Genomic DNA, 19112 nt, shown 5'->3' with positions numbered 1-19112 from the left:
TCTCACAGGGACACATCAAGTTGCTTAATAAACGAGGCTTCCCGTGTGAGGAGGCCTAAATTCAACCCTGTTGACTCATTGTAATTTTTCCACTGCTTCTCCCAATACACGCCCTTCCCTGCTAACATTTTGGCCTCTGGCACAGATACAACATGCAAATTACAACCAGGTAATTTCTCAGCATAAAAGAGACTAGATTAATTCTGCTGCAGTTGAATAAACCATTCACTACTTACCACTACTAACTATTTCTATCTCTACTAATCTGGAACACTGCCAAACAGGACTCTAGAAACATAACATACCTTCCTCTACCTCCCTTCAAAAACTTATTAAAAAACCCTCAAAGCCAAACAACCAAAAAATTTCCAAACCAAACAAACCACATATCATATCCAGCCAAACTCCACATCATCCGTGTCCTACACCCTGCAGTGTAGCTCCATATAGCATCAGATTGTGCAGAGACTTAGGAGGTCCCCCCATCCCATACCTAGACTTCCACTGCATGAGTCACAAAGGATCTCTAGGGTAACGTGGGACAAACACATTGAAGGCTGACAAGTTTGAGTAATGACCCAGCTAAGTGTCATAGGGCTTGCAGAAGCTGCTGTGACATGTTAAGGCTTAGGAGTTGAGTGCAAATCTTCTCTTCTTTTTTCAAAAGAAAAAGAACTGAGTTGAACAGCTCCTCACACTTTAATTTGGTGAAATGTTTCTGTGAAATCATCTGAAATACCTCATGGTTGTAGCAATATTTTCCTGTCTAGACTTTTGTCAGAATCTACCCATGCCAGCTTTTATTTATTTATTTGCAATGGAAAGCTGCCCTGATGGAAACATTCCCACCAGCTATATCTTAACACTTGCTATATAGGAGCTTTGTACCCTCCACATTTACAGGCCCATGTGGGATGCTGGGTAAACACCAAACTATGCTGGGCCTCTCTTATTTCCTTCCCACACACAAATATTTCACTTCACTCCTCAAGGCCCCTCATGGCCTGGGAAGTTGCCCTAGCTATTCTCAAGAGAACGAGCTGGGCCAGCTGCCCCTGCCTCCAACTCATCCATCATATGGAGAGGGCAAGTTGGGAAGGAGGAGATGGCATCGCCCTTGGTATGCCAAACACGCTGCTGGGTCTGCACTGGCTTTGTTCCCAGTCCCATATCAGAGGCAGGTTGATCAACAGCACACAGCAAGGAGAGCTCATGAGCGGTCCTTCAGTCCCCCTCCTCCAGGCGTGGCAAAGGCAAGGTCCCTTTGCACGACGGGTGAATCTGCTTTTGCTGGACCCCGGCATTTGCTGCCTACATACACATTTCCCTCTACTGGGATGTAGCTGGTCAGCTTGCCGTGGAAATGAGCTTTCTTGAGGACTCCAAGGACAAAGAAGCCCTTCTAGGCAGAAAATCACAGAGTTACAGCAAACAGCTGTATGTCACAGAGGGCATCAGAGACTGAACCAGATAGCAAATGGGAAAAGGTCTGAGGGGTCATTCTTGCCATCATAAACTAAAAAGGCTGTGAAGGGACAAACCAGGGGATTTAAATGCACAGAAACACTGACCAGGTTTTAATCAATATGGACAGGCTAGGAAAGGTCTGGAGCACCTGAAACGTGCTGCAAGACTCAGAGCAAGGCTGCGCAGACTCAATACAGACCAGAGCAGTTGGCACTCTCAGGCTAGTGGAGCAGAAGGTGGCCCAGTGCTCCTTTTGCTTGTGCAAATATAATTATCCTGAGCAGCTGTAAACAGGAACAGATTTGTCTTCATTGCAGTTCTAGTCCCTCCCTTAGCACTTGTGCTGTGTGAGTGAGCTTATCTGTGGTTCATGGACTTTAATACTGTGTACCAGAGACACACACAGCTGTTATAGCACCAGTAAGCAATGCAAGGCACAACCTCACACATACCTCAGCAATTACCCTCAGGAAAATGCAGTTCTTTAGAAAAGAGGCAGAAGATGATGCATGGACTCTCCCAAGCTCAACTTTCTCACCTTGGCACTACCCCCCAGCCCTGGGGCCATACCTGCATTTCAGGTACTACTCCATTTGGAAAATGAACCCCAAATGCACAAACCAGACTGTCTAGAAACTCTGCTCAACATAATATTAAGGAGGTTAGAATTTGTCTCAGATAGTGATTGTGTGTGCTTGTACTGCAGTGTACTGTGGTACCCCACAAAAGACAGGCAGCTCTGATCTATCTGCAGGAGTACCTGGACAGGGGGTCAGTCATGCCATGGGTGCAGACACCCAGTGTTTTCTGTACAGTGACTCTTTCTCATGCCTCACCCACTGGTCTTCTCCAGACTTTCAGAGAGTCCCTGCACCCGCTGACATCCCAGCACAGCTGTCAGCCAGCAAGAGTGGAGAGCAACCTCCAGCAGAACTACATCTTACACCATAATCAGCTTTGAGTTTGCATTTTCAAGGCATTTAGTTCAAATCAATTTTCAGTTAGACAATGCAGCAGGTACCAGCACACTTAGCTTTTCTTGACTGTGCCCCAGGACTTTCCAATCTTGAATCACTGACACTGGAGTTGCCCGTGATATGTACTCAGCCAGCACAGAGGAAATAGAAATCACAATCAACATTTTTAACAAAAAGGTGCCAATAGCCTTAGAAAGATACATGACTGACATCACTGTAAGAAGCTTTTGCTGCCCATTAATCTCAGGCAGGTTTGTTGTAGGTTGAATGACAGTGGTATAAATGATGTTCTAATTTAGACTGAGGATGACTAAAGTCTTCTAGCGTATAGAGGCAGCCCTCTTTTCCATCTATGAGTTTCTGAAGTCTGGCCCTATGCCTGGAAAGTTTCAGGCCAAGAACTGACTTTGGAACATGAAAGCCTGTGTAAAACAGGCTTCTCAAATGCTCAGCAATTTCCTTTCATGGCTTTCACTTCAAATAAAATATTTTCAATACTAACAAAAGCAGCACAGTCCATTGGGAATTTCATCCTAAAGTATGCATTTGTTTGATTTTTCAGCCAGGAACTTGGAAATCAAGTGGAATCATTGAGGAAACAACAGACCAAACACAGAGATATACTGTTGGGCAAAGCAATAATACTACAACCATATAAAACAAGTACTTAATTTGAAGAAGAGCATACCCTTTAGACCAAACAGGAAAGGGGTATTCTGCTGCAAGGCTACAAAATGGGTACCTTTCTTCAACCCAGTCTGTAAGCAGAACCAGGTAGAACTGGAGCTCTGACAGTTCAGCAAATGTCAGAATTGGCTTTTTTAATGTATAAAAGAAATCACCAAACTGGCAAAGATCAGGTTTTCAGTGCTTTCCAGATCTGAACATTACCCTTCTACAAGTCTTTTAGCTTTACAGCATTACTAAGAGCACCTAGCTCTGCCTTCCAGGGTCACACCCCAGCCCTTGCTGCAGCAGCTGCCATCCTTTGCAGACACTCTTACTGTGAAACCATAGGGGTTTCATCCTGCAGGTTTTGAGCCATTGTGCAAACAATACCAGAGACCAAGCACTACTTTCTGCTGCTCCATTTCCTTACCTCCCCATTTTCTTCCTGTTTATCACTCTTAATCACCTCACCTGAAATCAGATCTCTAAATGGGAGAGCTGTGTAAATTTGCCAGCAAGCCTATCCAAACAAAGTTATTGTCCGTTTATGAATGAGGTGTGAGCTGGGTGGGGAAAAGGGTCAGATGGGGAAGGCAGCAGTTTAGAGCAAGGAGAGCATCTGTAATGCAAAAATAAAGTTGCTAAAGCCCCCCAGAACTGTAATATCTGTCAGCTCACTACTCACCCCGTCCTTTCCTCTGCTGCCTTTGAACCACATTTCACAGTGAAAATGACCCCAAGATAGGTTTGTTTCCATTTGAAAATCATTATCACAATTTAATTTTTGAAGTTGCACTGCAAGCAGCTATGAGCCAAGCATAAGAGAAATTTCATATTGCATGTTGTGGGGCATTACACAACATTCAATTACAGAAGGAACAAAAGGGTAAAAACTCAGGACTTGGTTTCTCCTCAGTACCTCAGTGTAAGTGGTGCCTGTACTGTGGGGTCTGCCCAGAGGTCTGTCGAGGTTAATGAAAGGTGTGGACTTTGCTTTTCCCAGTAGCTTTGCTGCCCAGGGACACTCTACTGCAGGTGGGAGAGTCAGGGCGAGGCACCAACATTTGCCCTGCCTCTGCCCTGGCACTGACTCTGGCTGAGCATTTTTCTGCTCATTCCTTTCTTAGCTAGTGCTGGCTCCAAGGAATTCCTCCCAGTTTCTGTAACAACCATTCCCCACACAAAGCAGAAAATTTCTGTACTTGTTTAACCCCAACGGCCAATATAGAAAGCACCTTCCGAATCAAAACAGTCAGAGGCAGCTCACTGATGAGGACATGACAGATGCCAGGAGCTCACAAGCCAGCTGAGGGTGGTAGGCAGCACTCAGCAAGTCTTTGAATGCTCGGTTGTGAAGCACTTTGTGCATGTACCTATCTGCCACAATGGGAATTGTTTTTCTGTGTGCTCCTTGATGGAAAAAGCACAGGTGTTTATACACAATTAAACACAGTCCTGCTGTTTGAAATGACCCTGTGATGGAGGTAGATTCACACGAATCTACCTAAGAGAAGAAAAAAATGAAAAACATTCTCACATCTGTGGATGTGTCTAAGCCCAGCTGTTTGTAGCAAGGCAGCAACATACCCTCTACTGCTTGCAGTCTCCCAGTTATTTATGTCAGAGCTGAGCAACATCCATGGCCTTTTGGTTGATTTTGGTTCCCTTCCCACTGCTGCAGGATTGCAGTGACTCCACTCAAGCCAGCATGCTCGTGCCAGTCACACAGGTAACCCTGCAATGGATATCCAGATCTCCCTTGGTGGATGTAGAAAAGGCATCTTCGAGTCTTGCCAAGGGAAAACAAAAGCAAAGAGACTTCAAGTACTGCTTCCATGTCCCGGGGCCATGGCTGCTGAGGCCAGCCCTGGCAGAGAGGAATCATGCACTTTACTTGGCTGCAAACACATGACAGGCTAGTTTTACACTTATTTCCTGCTTTTAAGTTAGGGCTGCTCCTGAAATACAAAAAATATTGGAATGCCAAACATGAGTCATGTGCTTGGCCAGGACCAGGAGCTTCTCCAGCCTCTTGCCTCTGCCCCAGGGGTTGCTGCAAAGGTACCTAGAGAGGAAAGCTGGCAGCTGCTGAGAGCAGTCACCACAGCTACAGCTGCTGAAGCTGCCTGGCCAGGAGTGCTGAGCTGTAGAGTTCCAACAACCAGAGCTGGGCTCTGTCCTTGCAGGAAGGGAAACTGAGGCACAAATGGAAGGCAGAGAAACAGCCATAACTTGAGTGGCCTGTACTAACTAGCCTCACAGGAGGGAAGGAAAGGTCACCCCACAAAAACAACCGTGCAGAGTCTGTGAACCCCAAGGTGCTCCATGGGCCCCTCCGGAAAAGGAGAACAGGACTCATGAGGGATGCAAAACCTCACCCTCCAGAACTTCCAGGAGACCAGAGCAGAGACACTTCCTGAGACCACCTGGGAAGCATCCTGCCTTCTCTTCCAGGGGTGGTGCTGGGTCCAGCTGGCCTGGGTTAGAGGCAGAGCTGCTCCTTTGCTCCTGTGTATGGCCAGCAGGGAAATGAGCTATTTCATATTTTCTTTTGCGAGTTACTTCAGCAATACAAATTATTAGTATTGGAAAAAAATAGAGAGAGAGCTGGGAAATTCCAGAGCCTGCACAGTTACAGTTTCTTTCTCCCTGCCCACTTTTTCCCCCAGAGAACAGTAAGCGCTTCAAGGCACAAGTAGTCCCTGGCCATACCTACTAGCTTGGGAAGACACAGACACCCCCAGGGTCTCCCACTGTCCTGGCAGATAGGCTGTCACCCCTGGGGTCTCAGATACAGGCTGTTTGCATTCCTGGAGCTGGAGCTTCCTGGTGAGCTGTAGCAGAGCCAAGTCTACCACTGGGATGATGGCTTTCAAGGGGTTTTAACTACCTTCTGAAGGCACTGTCTGCTGAGGTTATTGAAGCATTTCCCAGCTGGAAACAACAGCCTCACTGATGTGCTGCAATCCTTTTATCACTGAAGATCTCACCACACCTTACACAGGTGCATCAGAAATCCAGAAAAGACAAAGAAACCCAAAAGCTGAACTAGGACCAACCTCTATGCCTAGGCACATTAACTTTTAAATAAGATATTCTTGATGCAAAAGGAAAGAGAGGTACAAAGCAGGGACAGTTGTGTTTTTTAAGAGAATGAGCTGTCACATATGCTTGCCATATTTTTCCTCTGATTTTGATTGGCCAAATATGTCTTTGATGATGAATGGGAATCTCGGGACTCCTGTTTTCACCTCAGAACATCTATGTACTGAAAAAAACCGAGATTAGAAAACATTTCAGAGCACTAAGTATTTTACCAAAACGGTGCATGAAGCATGCAAGAGTAAGTAAGAGCTGCTGTATTTAGTAACCTGTGGCAAACACATAGGTGCTTATTACATGACAGTGGCTTGACAGCTGTGTGCCTGTGTTCACTGGGAAAACTCTTGTTCTCAACCCACATCCCTCTGCCATCAGAGGGAAAAATGCACACTCTAAGTGTGAGGTGTTCTGGGTCACAGGATCTAAGGCGGCTCAAAGGCTCCTATTTCTGCCATGAAGAAGCAGTCTGAGCTCCAGAATCATGGCCCAGAGGCTCAGCAAGGTGCAGGACACCAGCATGGATGAAAGGCAAGGGCACCATGGCAGGGATAAGCTGGTGTGAGGAGAGCTAACTTCAGTGAGTGACCTCTGGGGCTCAGACAGAGATGGGCTTATCTAAGGACCTTCAGTGAAGTATTGACGCATGCAATCATGCATCTCTGAAAGCTTACAAGGAAAACATTCTCAATCTATGTCGCAGGCAAAACCTTTCAGCAGGAAAGCTTTCTTTTAGAGAGTTTTTCATATCATACATAATCTCACAGTTCAAGCTGCAGTCAGAAATCAAATTACCTGCCCAGGAAACTCCAGTGCAGCCTCCCATGCAGTGAAAAGGAAGGTCCTTAGACGTGCAGAAAACAGGGAAATTTGTCACAGAAACAGATAAAACTTGAGATGAGTCCCATCCCAAAGGGCAAAATGCATTCACAGAGTAAAGACCAGACAACTTCCAGCATGGGCAACATGCTCTGCTTGTGGTTTCTTAAGGAATGAGAGGAGAGAGGGAAAGAACATTTTTTCCGTTCCTGGCTCAGGTTGCTGAAGCCAAAAAAATTCTTGTTGCTGACTTCCATGCAGCCAGATAGGGTAGAGGTTGGTGTATGTGAACATATAAATGCCACTCCTGAGACTGTGAAGTACATTTGATGAAAGATTCTAAATAATCACTAGAAGCTATTTCTAGACAATTCCATAACCACAGACCTGGATCTGCACATTCCCAGTCTCTGGGAAAGTTCTGGTCAAATCTGAATTTTGTTGTCTCAGGCATGCATAAACCTAAGCAGCCACAGCTGCAGTCAATGTAGGGTTTCTGTTAATGCAGAATAAAAGTGCCCAGAGCCTTGGCTGCAGGACCACTTTTGTTTATCTGATCTCTTCCAAGCCTGTTTTTTGAGTAAGAAGCAGATGGAAGAACAAAAAAGAGCGAAGGCCACAAAACCATACTGGGTGACTATTGTCTTGCCAGCTTGGGGCGCAGAGTGAAAGAAGCCAGGCTTTTTGTCAGAGCCCCTGCCTGCACGAGGGAACAGCACAGCTCCAGGCTGAGGATTTCAATTCCCATTAGCAGCAGAGAGGGCAGTGCCTGCCTGGCTCAGCCAGCGTGCAGCTCCCACCTGCTTTGCTGCAATGAGTTCACGTGGCTACCAGACCCCCAAAATTTGGTGCCTGCCATTTTTTGTAGATGAGGCTCACTTTTACTCAGGGGATTATGTGTGTGCAAAGACCAGCTTCCTTTCCCCTTGCACGCAGGGCTGTGGCTGCCATGCTGGGCACACCGAGTGCAGAGCACTGCTCGGCAGCTTTGCAGCAACCTTGATTACCCATAATTGCACCCTGCTTGGGTGGGAGATTTTTGTGGTCTTCCCCTGTTGACCTTCTTGCCTGCCTTATGTCCACCAGCCCTCCACCCCAGTCCTCAATGGGCTGGAACAGAAACACAGGAAACATTAGGAGCAGGGAGGGACTGAAAATCTGTAGCTCTGTCTGAAGCCTGGTGACTCCAGTGTTTTCAGAGATGTAGGATTTCCCATGGAATTTCTCTTTGTCTTGAGCTCTGGCATTTTATCTTGCATGGATTTTACTTTATGTCTATATGTTCTATGACTCTTTAAGATAGCAGCAGGCTCTGCCCCATGTGTTAATAAATATCTGAGCCCTGACTCCAGTTGAATTTATTCAGCATTTCTACCTGGTTTCAAAACACAATGGCTAACCTTTGAATTAGACAAAGATCAAAATTCTTGGCCTAGAAACATGAAACTGAGGCACAGAACATACTCTTGTCTGTAATTCAATTAGTAGCAACTCAAGGGTGTTAATTCCACGTTATGCTCCTGACCATCAGGTGGCTGAGCTGATTAGAAAGAAGATACAGAGAAGTTCATCACCTCTTAAAATGACCCTGCAATGAGATTCTTTGTAGTGTTTAACCAGTAAGCACTTTTATTGTTGATTCTGAAGCCATTAAGACTACATTATGTTGGATTACAATATTTTGGCTACATCTCCCACATCTGCATGCAGGCATTACATTTGCAAGGTTTTCTCAGAAAAACGGAGCATGTGACTAAAATGCATAAAGATACACGATTATAATATGGAAGCAGCATGTCAGATACAGAAATTTGTACCACATGTACCAGTAAAAAACCCACACCACCATGTAAAGATTCTTTATCCCTCAAAAAACCTTACTGCTTCCACTGTCCTTCATCTCCATGCCCCAGCTGTGGATCAGCCCACATCCCCACCGTTTCTGAAAACACTAGATCTTTCTAAACAAATGAAAAATTAAAAAAATTGAATACAGTACATTTCCCCCCTAAAAGCTAAAACATTTCCCCTCACTACTCTTCTCCTCATCTCCCATATGAAAACTCTACTGCAATCTACACATTTGTTCAAGCACTGTTACATGTTAGAAATCTCTATTGCATTATTCAAATGTATATCAGTAACAAACCTCTAAAAAAACTAGGATGACCCAAAAATTCCCCTTGCCCCAAAACTACAGAGAACTGAAAATGCTATACTGCATTATCACACTTGAATGCATGTATCCTGAGCCACCTCTATTTATTCACCTTGAGCCCCTTTTAATAAATAACTGTCCAGCAGTAACATCCAGAAGTGTGCTGTCTCCTCCAAATTAAACTCTATATTTACAGAAGTAGGGCTGTTTTCTCAGTGAAATGTTTCTTTATAAAAAAATCCCAAACAAACCACAAAAAACCCAAGTAACAACAACAAAAACAGCAAATGATTAAAGAGAGAAAGCGTATTACTGATCATGTTGTCCAAAGACCAACAGGACTAAAAAAGCATTAGGAGCACCAGGTGCACGTGCATTTGAACTGGTACAGTTCATGAAATAATGTCATTCATTGTTATGCTTGCTCTTTCACATGAGAAGCTGATTATTTTCCTTTCTTTTATTTTTTTTTTCTTTTTCTATTTAGCACCGTCTGCTCTGCAGGCTACTCCCACAGATGGCAACACATGCACTGAGCTTGAAAGATGATGGCCATAAATATGCTTTGATCAATGTGGTACTGCATCAGGTTTAAACACAGAGTTTTCCTCCCTGCTGCTTTGCACCTTGTGTCATTTCACATCTGTACCAAGTGTGAGACCAAGGTGTCCTGAATCCACATTTTCCTCTAGGATTTGGGGAAGCATTAGATATTCTCTTTTTGAAAGTGTCAAATGATGCTATATACTGGAAAATACATGGGGATCATCCCACATGAGAACATTTCTTAGCAGTGTAACTACTGTAATCACAATTGACATACACACGAATGCCAAAACAAACATTGAAACAGCAAGCCAAATAGAGGGATTTTTTTTCCCTTCATTTATTTTCAGATATTTCTCAGCTGATGGATGCCGATATTATTGCCTTGATTTCAGTTGGTCTGTTTTGATTTATTCCAGGTAAGGATCAAGTGCAACAGACAACAAAATAGCAACTAGTTTCTCTTCCTGTGCTGTTACAGTGCCTGAGATCACTGCAAATGGGTGCATTTCTATACAACCAAAAGGCTTTCTCTAGCCAGTGCAGCATATTCACTGCTCCCACTTTTGCAAAGGAAATTCAGTTTAAGGCAAAAAAGTTCATTTTCTCTTCCTGCTTTACCAGCAAACTAAATCTGCAGTGCTCCTGTCACAAAGGCTGCAGCCAAAACTTGAGTTATACACCAAATGCTTAGGTTTTTTTACAGTGAATGCAGGAAACCCCATTAATGCCAAACCTAATTTTCAAATATGGAGAACCATGGTGGTTCCTGCTTTATCATCCATGAATCCATTCACCTGGGATTTGGCAAAGCCTAAGCTGGTTCTGTTCCTATTGCACTTCCAAGTTGTGCACAATTGTTAGCGTGTGTTGTCTTTGCAAGACTGCCTATTCCAGCAAAGAATAGCTTCTCAACTGCAAACAACAGGCATGTTGGATGTGTGACTATGAGAAGCCCTGCCTAAGCCAACACCTCCACTGTGACTGGTAGTGAGTCTAATCTCAACATTAACATGAGGGCAAATCATCAACTCTACTCACTCTGCTCACCCCTCCCAAGATCGGTACAGGTGCAAGACAAGATAAAATCTGGCTGCCAGGCTTTTTCATTAGCTAAAGTTGAGTCTTGACCTACCACATCACTGCTTCAATCTCACTGCTGTCTGCTGATAAGAGACTTGGCATCTACAGAGCAGGGGTCTGTAGCAACCCCACATTAAAGCTCTAATACCCTGTTTTGTCCTGGTATGGGAATCAGTTTTATTGTCCTCTGCCATTTCTAGTTAGCATTTGCTAGCTAATTATTCTTATACAACGAACATAAGAAGCTGTTAGGTTCACTGTACATACACATTACAAATGGTCTTAGACCCAGCAAGGTTATTTCAGGGTTTCCTTATTACCAGCATAATGCCCATCAATGATCTCTGCTTGTGAAGCACCTTCCCCCTGCTCTCTCACTGTAGTCATCCAGTTCCTTTCACTGGGGTTAAAACAGAGTTTCACCAGAACTGCAGTGGAAAATAGGACTTATTTTAGTTTCACCTTTCAACTGAAAGAAACAGAGATAAGTGATGATTCTGTGTCACACTGGCTGAAAAAGGCCTTTCTATACATAGGAGTGCAACTCTCAAGCAATTTCTGTAAAGCAAGAGAAACCAAACAAAACCCTACATAGTTCCCACACACAAGCACAGGCGCACACACACACACACATACAAACTCTTCTTTCCCCTCCAAACAGAAGTCCGTTCTCATAAACCAAATTATGCAGACCCTATTCAAGCATCTAAAAAGAATGAAGATAGGGTTGAATGCATCCCAATTCTCCTTTCTGATCACAATGAAGTCACAGGTCAGCAAAGTACTTGGGCATAAGGAAGTTTCTCTTGACCTGCAGGACATTTTAACACATGCAGAGGTGCTTTGCTGGCTCTGGCCTGAATTTGGAACAACTCCAAGGCCAGCTAGCACTCACAACCATGATTCCACTACCTGCACCAATATACATGAGGTAAGAGCTAAGCTCAAGAGAGCAGAGCAGTGCAAGAGGAGAAAGAGGCTCTGTGGTTCTTCTGAGTTATGTTTTACAGCCTCAGCTGCATACACATGGCATGGCACAGTGATCAGCATAGAGTGATGAGAGCTTAGTGGTGTTCTGCAAGTGGGCCTTCCGCTGGAAACATTGAGCTTGATTTCTGTTTGTACCAGTAAAACTTTTTATGCCTGTAACAATTGCATGAAGAGGTCTTAGATCTGGAGCAACTGCACAATACAGTTAGTGTTTTATCTCAGACTTATGTGCCAATAACTACTATGATGTGTTACACACCCACACACAGATGGAGAAATAGGTATAATGCTGTGTCATAATGCAACATATCATTATTTCTACAGCTATCGTAAAAACACAGCCAGTGCCAAAGAGGACCAGCATAGGTTCCCTCTCCAATACGATATATAGTGCTGGAGAAAAAGCAAGCTCAGGTGTTATTTTGATTCACTAGGGAATGCTCTGGGCACAACCCACTCAGGTATTGCTCAGTGAACACTAACCATGGGCTGAACCACAGTCCCGCGTCATAAATTCCCACCTCTGTGTGGGCACTCACATCACTCTTGATGACACCCAGAACTGAGGTCATGGGAGAGCAGCCAAGCTCTCAGCCACAGGTAAACTGCAGGGTTACATATTAGTGGAATCTGAACCGTCTAAAGAAAGAGCTGTTCAAAGAGGAATTGATGTTTGAATCACAAAAGGATTGAATTCTTCTTGGCAGTAAGGTCAAAAGGAAATTTATCCAGTCAAATAGCAATAGAATCAGTCCCTCAATGCTGCTGATATAAACAACACATTCTGTTTGCTTACTACAGCATCTATGCTCAAATTCTATGTTTGCTTTATTTTGGACTACTCTTTCAGTAAATGAAAACTAAACACCAAGCCAAAATATTTTTTCTCAAAATTCCTCTGAACTTTGGACAAATATGAACCTAAGTCTTGTACAAAGTCTGGATTTCTAGATAGAGTATCTCACCTTCAGTGGTTAGCCTATGTAACCATATCTAAACATATGCAGAGATAGCAGGCTCAAAACTGATTTTTCCAGGGGAAAAGATTATCCCTCTTCTATGATAGATTATTGTGCTAGATCATTGGCACACATTCTCATGTTACCTCATTACTGTTACAGGCTTCTTAAAACTTCCATAGAAATTCCACCTGCAGAACCAAAGGCGGAAAGTTATCTTTGCAATTGTTGATTCATATTAACATCTGGATGCAGTACTGTTGGGGAAAAGAAAGCAAATTCCTCAATGAACTATATTGAACCAACTTGTAGGTGGCAGCGATCAAAGCCACAGATGCACGAGTACTGGCTAAAGTTATTAATGAATGATCTGACATACCAGGTCAGACAACTGTCATGTCTAAATAGATGCTCAAATGTATACACGCAAAAGCTGCTACTGTATCTAGATGATAATTTTGGTTTGTTTCTATACCCCATAGCTCTGAATCTTTCCACTGAATGTTTACTCAGCACGTGTGGTATAAATATATTCATACATTAAAATTGACACCTGGCAATATTTTTTCCTTTTTTTTTTCTTTTTTTCTTCCTTTTTGCTGACCAGCAACAAATTCAATATCTTTAACTGTAAACCAATACTCAATAAATATGCTGTGTTCAGCAAAGAGACGTGTTGTGTCAATCAGGTTTTGCTGCACTCTTAAGCCATGGGCTGTGGCGGTGGGCGTGAAGGAGGAGGTCCAGGAGGGGCTCGGGATGGAGGTGGTCCAGGAGGTGGCTGCCTGGAAGGAGGCTGCAGAGACACAGGAGAGGCAGGATTCCTTGGAGCATTGTTGAGGGGAGCATGGTCACGCACTGGCAGCTTCGGTGGTGGGCTGTAAGGGGCAGAGGTTCCATCTGATTTCACACGGGTGAAGTTTATGCATCTTCCCTAGAGGTGAAGAAAAATTCATTATTATAAAGCAGGTATTTTGACTTAGCAGCTAGTTAGTCAAAGGCACTATAAGCAGAGAGGCCAGGCTACATTTAATCCAATATCAATGACTGGGTCCTAGAATTTATATTCAAACCATGCTGTACTAAAGCTCATACTTCCCTTGATTTTCAGAGCTATTGCCTGTAGAAAATAGACTAGGACTGGCTTAAACCAAAAGGGACCACATTGGCGCTGTGCTCAAATGTACTCTCTGCTCTGCTACTAGAGCAGAACATGCCTAAAGCAACAGCTCCACACAAATTGTGCTTGCCTTGGTGGGATCCCTGACGGCAAAGCTGTGCTTGAAAAAAATTCATACAGGATTATACCAGAGCAACAACATCAGCCACATCAATGCAATCTGTAGCTCTAGTTTTCATAGTGATCCTAGCCTGGCTGATGTCTATGCTTTGAGCATTACACTGGGATAGTACATGTGCCTTCTGTGCTCCAGTGCAGATGTTGCTCCCTTCAGAAACACCTACAAGGTTTGGGACTTGCACAGAGGGCTCTCCAATGAGTGTGCTTTCAGGATGGATTCAGGCAGGCAGCACTGCAGGATGGGAGCACTCTGTGTAGAAATTTTAAAACAGGAGTATCTTGGATTTGATAAAAAAAAACGAGCACAGGGGATGTTCTAGTCAACTAGGGGCTAAATGCAAATATGTGAGGGTTTCCTTTAGCCAAAATAAAGCTTTGCAGAGGTTCCCACTAATCAAGTTGGAGACAGGAAGAGAGAGGGAGAGACAGACCCCAAAGACCACCTAGCCTCTCCTGTGGGAAGCAGCCAGAGGCTCCTAGGTAATGCAAAAGCTACATGGCAACCTCAGGAAGGCACCTCAGATAGATTGGCTGCTGGAATCAATAAAGTAAATTCAGCCTGAGGTTATGACAACATTGTCTGAGTGAATTCAGGAGAAAGATTCCAAATACAGAAAACTTATCTCAAAGCAGCTGTAGATCACTATCCTTCCCAGCTACCAATGGCCGTGGCAGCAGGAATACAAAAACTTGTATCAGCCACAGATTCTCTTGGCTCAGTGCTGCCGGGCATGAGAAAACTCTGAAGGTGTTTAGAGGATGGGCTGACTATCTGTAACAAACTCACAAATCAGTTTCCTCAGAAAACAAGGCAAAAGCCATCACAGCAGAAGCATGACTGTTTTGTTGAGTGACTTCCAATGCCTGCACCTTTGTTCATGGAAACAATTTCTTTAAAAAGAGGGGGATACTTAAGTCTATGGCTTCTGTGAAGAAAGGCAAGCAGCATTTCAAAAGAAGCTTGTGTAAACTCCAGAGGTTGGAAAATGGTTTTACAAATGTACTGAAACCCAAAGGGTACCACCCTACCACTTACTTGGACTGAATAGCTCTGGGCTTCCAGAGCTCAGCTGCAGACAGCAGTTGTTTGAATGGGCATTTTGTTGCCTGCACATGAGACACACTCAGTGGTTCTCTGTCCCAGCTTTCAGCATCACAATTCACCACTACACTTAAACAGCATCAATGAGCAGGATAAAATTCTCTTCCTAAAAATCCAGGCTTGCTACGCCAGACTTTGGTAATGAACCAGGTTCATAGCAATACTATACTGGGGCCAGAGACTCTGCATGGAGGCAAAAGGCAAGGTCTTGGTTACTTCTGCAAAGATAAACCATTGGATCAAAAAAAAAAAATAAAATAAAACCAAGTCAATGCTTTGCTCTACTCCATCACTGAACTCAAGTGCTCACCAGCATTACAGCAAGCAGCCACCCTTTCCAGATACTTGTCTTCTGCTGTGCTCCACTGTATTCAGAGCCTACTTGGAAATTCAGCAGTATTAACTGACATGCAATGAATGTTACAGATACATTTAACAGCTGTTCATCAAATTCATTTAAGAAAGCTCAGCCTTGATTTTTGTAAAGTTATGAATTTAGAGCAGCTAAATAATCACTAAGGGTGAAAGAAAAAAAAAGAAAAAAGGTCAGAGGTGCTCAGATGAGATGCACCATATGGGGAGGGAAAAATTTAGGACAGAACAATCTCCCTCATAGTAAATGCAAAACTGCAAACCCAACAGTAGTCCTTTTGCCTACAAGCCTTCCCTGCCCCTCTGTTGTGTCTCTCTCACAAACATCAATTCTAAATATATTCATAGTCTATAATCAAAGGGGATCCCATAAATCTGTTTGCATTACTTTCACTTCAGTTGAAGTGATAGGCGACGTCAAACTGCTGCCAGTTTCTGCCACACTCACTGATTTGTCAGACAGATGGGTAATTTAAAGGCCATGCGCTGCATTGTGTCATGAAAAATACGGTTGAGTTAGGAGAGTCTGACAGATAGAGGCTTGGATGATCGATGTATGTATTGTGACACTTCCTCACAAAAGATTATCAGTGTTAGCCTACAATCTCATATATCAAAGACTTCTAGTGAATACTGGAGCAAATCCTTCTGAGCTCTTCAAGCAGCCATTGATAAAATGAGGCCGAACTCTAAGCCAGTGTCAGGATTAACAGCTGAAAAGGGAAAGGGAAGAACAAATGATAATAAATCATAAGTGATAGTTTGGACTTACCAAGTTTGTTTTGTCAAAGGATTTCTAGGTTGAAGAGTAAAGCCCTCCACACATCACAGTTTCCTAATAACAGAGTCCCACTGTTATCCTACCTAAAATGCACATCCCTCTGGGGGTTTAGTTTAGTTTATAAAAAAATCCATGATGTTTCTCAAATAAACATGCTAACCACAGGATTTTTAATATTCTCTTTGATAGAATTAAGTCATTTCCTCTCCAAAGGCACGTAAAGGCTTTTAAACCCTGGGAACACAGACAGAGATTAGGTATCCCGCACACTTATCTCTTCTCTTCCTGCACAGCAGATTAACAGGAATTAAGAAACCACCACCACTTCAGTAGTGGTAACGATGTATGTATTTTTCCAGAAGCAGAGTTTCAGGGAAGGTGCAGCAATGCCAGGATGCTCTCAGGCACAGCAGCTGTCGGTGGCTGCTTTGTTGTGCTCTGGAGGCAGATGATGTGCGTGGATGCAGGTCTGTGTGGCTGGGGCCCCGCTCCCCAAGCGGCCGCGCTCAGACGGAGCGACCCGCACGGCGTGCTGTCATTCAGGCACCAACTGAAGGGCAGCACTGGGCCATATGGAGGTACGCCCTTACTTCAGCTCACATCTGCACCCTCTTCCTAATGCACAATTATTTTGCCTCCCCATATGTCCATCCACTTGTTAGGCTCTTGTTATGCTGCTAGCCAAATTGGCTTTTCAAAATGTACAAATCCTGAAGCAGTGGGATCTGCCCTTGTCCCGACTCCAGCTTTTATCCCAGGGTAACAATCACATGTGCAATTCAGGCACTTTGTACGTCTAGGCAAAGTCTCCTCGACCACCTAGGATGTGTTGTTGTGTGTGGTTTCAGGGGGAAGGTGGGAGGGAGGAAGGCAGGAACCTCCTGAAAGCCACTACATCATGTTGCTGGGCTACCTTCATCATAGTGCTCACTACATCATTCCCCAGCACTCACTTCCCCAAAATTTTTAACTACTACTCAGCAAGTTTTCAATTGACAGAAATGATTGTTAAAAGAATCCAGGCAATTCAAAGAGTGCCATGGGCAAGTCTGTTCACCCATGATACTAGCAGCACTTAAGCAAAAAGAATTTTAAAAATCCAGGCTATCTGCCAGTAGCTGTCCCTTTCCTCTCTTCATTTTAATACAAGCACTGGTGTTTAACAAATATCAAATCCAGTTTCATCTCTGTACATGTCAGTATTTGTGTATACAAAAGTATGCCTGTTTCTTATTTTTAGCTGCATTAGTTGACCTAATAAAAGACATCCTTCCTGTTATAAATTTTGCTTGATTTTCCATTCCCTCTTGGTTTGGCTTACAGAGTCCCAGTGCTGCAATTTGGATTTGCAGAGGTAGATATTTGACTGAAAAAGAAATTAGATTCACTTAGTTTACTGAAATTTTCATGTCTTTGACCTTGTAAGAATATGATACTTGCGTTTTAGGATAGATTAAAATAAATCAAGTCTTTTAAAAATTGAGCATAGCTATTCAAAACACTAGACCACCAAATCGAAAATGAAGTTGCTCCCAGTAAGGAAGTATTAAATTATTATTTATTAATTTTAAATGTAAGTATTATTTAGGATGCTGAAATCCAAAATGAGCATGATTTCCTTGGGCTCTCACACCAATTTTGTTTATCTATGTTATTGGGATGAGTCTGCCAGCTTGCTATGGACGTGGCTCATCAGCATTTAGCTTCACTTCCTAAATATCTCTCAATAGTTCAGTATAAAAATGTAGCTCTAAATCTCAAAAGAAGAGATTCAGATTTTAAGCTACTTACAAAATCACAAGAGGGAGCATATACAAAAAAACATTATTACTTTAGCTAAGTGAAGGCTTTGATCCACACACCCAGGAAACAATGAGATGTACACCCTTAAGATCAGTGACTTTTGGAAAAATTGAATCTTGGCAAAATTAGGAATTACCCTGTCTCCTAATAAAGAACAAGAGTGTTCTAGCAGAAATACCTACACAGAATATCCTAAACCAGCCAGTGTGGGAAACTCATCTAGCAAATTTATTTATCAGAGGTAGATTTTGGATACAACACCTGTACAGTGAAAGAGATGAAGCAAGGTGGTACAGAGCTCCCAGTATTTGAGTTCCCTGGGCAAGTGTCAGGATTAGCAGCTGGCTCCTCAGGAGCCAGGATCTATGTGCATCAGCCTTTGCCAAAAGCTTCCTCTCACTGCATTGCCTGATGCTGACTGTGCGCTCAACATGTCATGGCTCATTAAAACCTTCATGGATTTCCTGGGAATTGCACTGATTACCCTGCAGCATACAGGCTAGAAATTAGTGAGCTGCTGAAACAGTTTGTCACATAAAACCCAAGGCTGCCTGGTTTTCAGGCACATACAAGGAACTTTTACTAACTCCTGTTCTTACATTTGGGACTGTGATATCGTTCTTGTGCTGAAAAACAAAAGTATTGGAAGTGCCAAATATTCCCATATCACCAATTTGGTGACTGATCACTTTTTCAGGTTAATAAATATGTAATTTATAATTATTTTCCAATTATATTATTTAATTATTAAATTATAATAATAAAAATTAATTATGTGGTGATTATTTCATTAATCATTAACAATTATTTTATGAAATTGTCATTAATTTTTATATGTAATCATTTAAAGTTATCAGGATTCAAATCAAAACATTAAATATCATCAAGTTAAAATATTTGCTTGCATGATAACCTGACTCTCATACATATAAGTCCCCTCTTGTACACAATTTTCTGGGAAGCTATTTGGCAGCTCAGCATTGGCGC

At 43.1% G+C, this 19112-nt stretch overlaps 1 protein-coding gene across 1 annotated transcript in view; it reads right to left on the bottom strand.

Annotated features, from left to right (window-relative positions):
- Positions 1 to 13470: 13470 nt before the first annotated feature.
- ANTXRL (ANTXR like) overlaps positions 13471 to 19112 on the bottom strand; it is a 54106-nt gene continuing 48464 nt past the window's right edge. The window contains exon 18 of the mRNA XM_062496254.1: positions 13471 to 13701. Coding sequence (XP_062352238.1) covers positions 13471 to 13701 — 231 coding nt within the window. The remainder of the gene's footprint in view (positions 13702 to 19112) is intronic.

The sequence above is a fragment of the Cinclus cinclus genome, chromosome 7 (genome assembly GCF_963662255.1).
Source record: "Cinclus cinclus chromosome 7, bCinCin1.1, whole genome shotgun sequence".
Classification (NCBI taxonomy): Eukaryota; Metazoa; Chordata; class Aves; order Passeriformes; family Cinclidae; genus Cinclus; species Cinclus cinclus.
This window is presented reverse-complemented; position numbering and strand designations above follow the sequence as displayed.